Source organism: Nymphalis io, chromosome 13 (genome assembly GCF_905147045.1).
Source record: "Nymphalis io chromosome 13, ilAglIoxx1.1, whole genome shotgun sequence".
In the NCBI taxonomy this organism is placed as follows: Eukaryota; Metazoa; Arthropoda; class Insecta; order Lepidoptera; family Nymphalidae; genus Nymphalis; species Nymphalis io.
In genome coordinates this window covers 1312674-1316434 of record NC_065900.1, presented here as the reverse complement: position 1 = coordinate 1316434, position 3761 = coordinate 1312674, and the positions used below count along the sequence as shown (strand labels likewise).

At 30.8% G+C, this 3761-nt stretch overlaps 1 protein-coding gene across 1 annotated transcript; it reads left to right on the top strand.

The window, feature by feature from the left end:
- The first annotated feature begins 1765 nt into the window (after positions 1-1765).
- Positions 1766-2687, top strand: LOC126773075 (uncharacterized). Its single transcript, XM_050493720.1, has one exon. The coding sequence runs from the start codon at positions 1801-1803 to the stop codon at positions 2431-2433; it is 633 nt and encodes a 210-aa protein (XP_050349677.1). The 5' UTR covers positions 1766-1800; the 3' UTR covers positions 2434-2687.
- The last annotated feature ends 1074 nt before the right edge of the window (positions 2688-3761 follow it).

Sequence of the window (3761 nt, the reverse complement as noted above, 5' to 3'; positions counted from 1 at the left end):
GTCTAAGGGCGTTTGGTGACCACTTACCATCAGGTGGCCCATATGCTCGTCCGCCTTCCTATTCTATAAAAAAAAACATTAATAAAGTCACATTGATTGAATATCGGCCACGAAGGCCCATCTCTAGAACTAGCCAACTGCGTAGAATATACAATATAGTATGGGCCACATGATGATAAATGGTCACCACCGCCCATAGACATCGGAACTATAAAAAATATTAACCATCCCTATAGGATCGAGCTTGCACAAAGACCTATCGCCAGTTAAGCAAATATTTCATAAAAGTAAAATACAAATATTAATTTTTTCACTTTAAAAAAAAACTAACAGTAAAATTCAATTCAATTAAAGTGCATTTCTAACATAATTGTTTAAGCTTTGCAGATACTACATCATCCAAAACTCATTACATAGAGAGAGCACAATTAAGGCACTTTCCATACTGGACCAGTTTTCGTAACGAAACAACGACTGAGAAAACGTTGCCACATTTATAGTATCAAATAAAATTCTACACTTTATATAAGTAATGACATTTCGCACTGCACAGTATGAAATTCACCTAACAGTGACGTTAAACAACGTTTCTGCCAAGAAAAATAATATCCGCTACTTTATATAAATTTCAACGGTTATTACGCTGTTGAGAAAGAATACTAAAATTTTAAAGAAAATAAAATCCAAGCTAAACAGCTAGTAAAAACTTGGCAGGGTTTTTGTGTGGCTACATCACGTATAGCGTACACGAACATACATTAAAACGGACGGCTATGTTACACCTCCAAGTTACTTGGACACTTGCCATATTTTTTTTATTAACTTTTTTTTTTTTTATAGTAAAGGAAGGCGGACGAGCATATGGGCCACCTGATGGTAAGTGGTCACCAACGCTCTTAGACATTGGCATTGTAAGAAATGTCAACCATCGCTTACATATCCAATGCGCCACCAACCTTGGGAACTAAGATTTTATGTCCCTTGTGCCTGTAATTACACTGGCTCACTCACCCTTCAAACCGGAACACAACAATATCAAGTATTGCTGTTTTGCGGTAGAATATCTGATGAGTGGGTGGTACCTACCCAGACGAGCTTGCACAAAGCCCTACCACCAGTTAAAAACTTTTTATCTAATGTGGCTTATAAATTATCTTGTCAAGTACGTTTGGTAAAATCGAGAAGAATCTAAATGGAAAATTAAAAAATAAAATTTTGAACATACACAATGTACGACACAACGATTTTTTTAGTTCTAATATCACCGCCATCTATTGTCATCTCGCTGAATTAAATTAAAGCAAAGTATTTTGTTAAATACTTACAACAACAACAATCTGCCATAAAGTGACATGCGTATTTCATTTTTTAAGCTAAATAATAATAATAAATTAATTTAAGAACACACCATACACTATACAATAAATGATTTCTCATAAAACAATTATAATAAATTAAGAAATTAATATAATTAAATTAGAATAATAAACACAATTATAAAAATATGACTGTTAAAATTGGCTTTGTTTACTTAATTTTTTACATTTCAGCAACATTTTTCTGCCAATAAACGGGCTCAAATTATTGTATCTAACAAGTGTAGTACATTTTTAAGATGTTCATTACACAGATGAGAAACAGGTGAATAAGAAATTAAAGTTTCCAATAAAATTTAGAAAACGTACTCGATGTTTTAAACGTTTTCAGCACAACTATACCCAGTTACTGCAATATCAATATTATCTAGCGCAGTTCAATCTTATAATTTAAGCGTGGCGTATCGTTGAACAATTCAAGAATATGAATGTCGCTTTGTTGTGTGTTATTTTCATAATTAATGAAACAAAGAGCTTCTACGTCGACAATACTAGTTTTCATAAAGACGTTGAAAGGAAAATGGTTCTTTTGAGGAAACTACAAAATTTGCAAGAATATGACTCGAGAAATGTAGCTCAAACGCCGTCTTGGAATGAAATTCTAGCCGACGTGCTCGTGAAACGAATTTTCCCATTCCACAAACTGAATAATGAGACTGAAAGCATAAGCAATGTTGACGACGAAAAAAGCATATGGGTTGGATGCATTAGTTTTGCCTTAAAAATATATAAAAACTATTTATACGATAAACTGAGATACGACCAAGACACGCGTCAAGCAAACGAAGAAATACCCGACCCTGTAGAAGAAGAGACTTTAGATAATCCAAAAGATGACGTCGAAATACTAGAACCGGCGTATCATGGGAAGTTATGCGATAATTGTGATCTAAATACTGAAATTGAAAGCAATATTAGCGATTGTGGTGAAGATTCCTTGAAGGATGCAGATGGGAATTGCGTTTCGAAGTCATCACAGTTCATTTTATCAATACCATCTCAATGCCCTGTTGGTTACAGACGAGATTGGCTTGGATTTTGCAGAGTAATACTTTAAATACAGTCAGAACTAACTTAGAATATTAGATCAAACGTATTATATGAATATGAATTGTGCATGATGCAAATCAGTAGTAACAGATTATTCAATTAATTTGAAGTCTGAATCACGCTATCAACATTTTTTGAGCTGGGTGTATTTATAATGTCGTGTATGATGGCAGGTATTCACTCCGAATATCAACAATAATCACGATACATTTTCCAATTACGATTAATAATCTATTTATTACAAAAATATCTTAACAATTATAATAATTAGCCTATTATTTTTCCTTAATATTTCCCTTATCGACAATAAATATACAAGAATTAGACACAATCAATGGGATGTACGCTTGCGGCATTGATAAAAACCTTAAAAATTCTGACTCGAGCATTAAAATTAAATTATTTCGTACAATAAATTATATAGAAAAAGTATATAATTATATTTATATTTCCTTTTAATTCCCTTTATAGCACGCGATATATATTAAAAAAAATAATCATGAAATTAGACTTCGTAGAGTTGTTAACCTTATATAATGTTATAATGTTTTTAGTAAAAATTAAAAATCTTCGATAAAAATCGTTATAAGTGTAAACTTGACTGGTATGTATGCTAACATTAATATCATAGTTTTAGGAATGAACGTACTGTTTGTTTGTCATATAAATAAAAAATTAAAAAAAATACTTATTTAATATTATAAAATTAATTATGTACAAATTCGTTATGTTATATTATTTACTGGGCTTTAGCCCAGCAGTTAATATTAAATATATTAACTGCATATTTACACTTTACATAAAATTACGTATTATAAGTAAAGAACATTAAATTTTTTTCGTACCAATGTATCTCATATGTATGTTACAACTTATTTTACAACGTAATTTTTATATTATTTCGGAATATAGATTCAAACGAGAACCGACAAGAATCTTAGTACCTACTCGTTGTATCAAATGAAATACACTGTTAATAATATACAATAAAGTGATTCATATTTTTTAAATTCATATTCTTTTGGACAAAAAATATATTTTTCTATCATATATACACATAAATATACACATATGTATTCTTGTATAATAAGCTTTATGTATTAATGTTTTATTAAAACTTTAAGATTTTAACTTATTTACAGACAAATTTAATATCATCTGCGTAACCTTATTCATAAAACCACTCAGTATTACAGTATATCGGAAGATTTACCAAAACATAAAAAGCGTAATCCGAATGTTTATTTAGCGGCAACGAAAGTAATTTCTATCGAACACCAAACAAGTCTACCTCAGACAATCGACAGAGTCAATTTCACGGTGTGCTGGCTACCA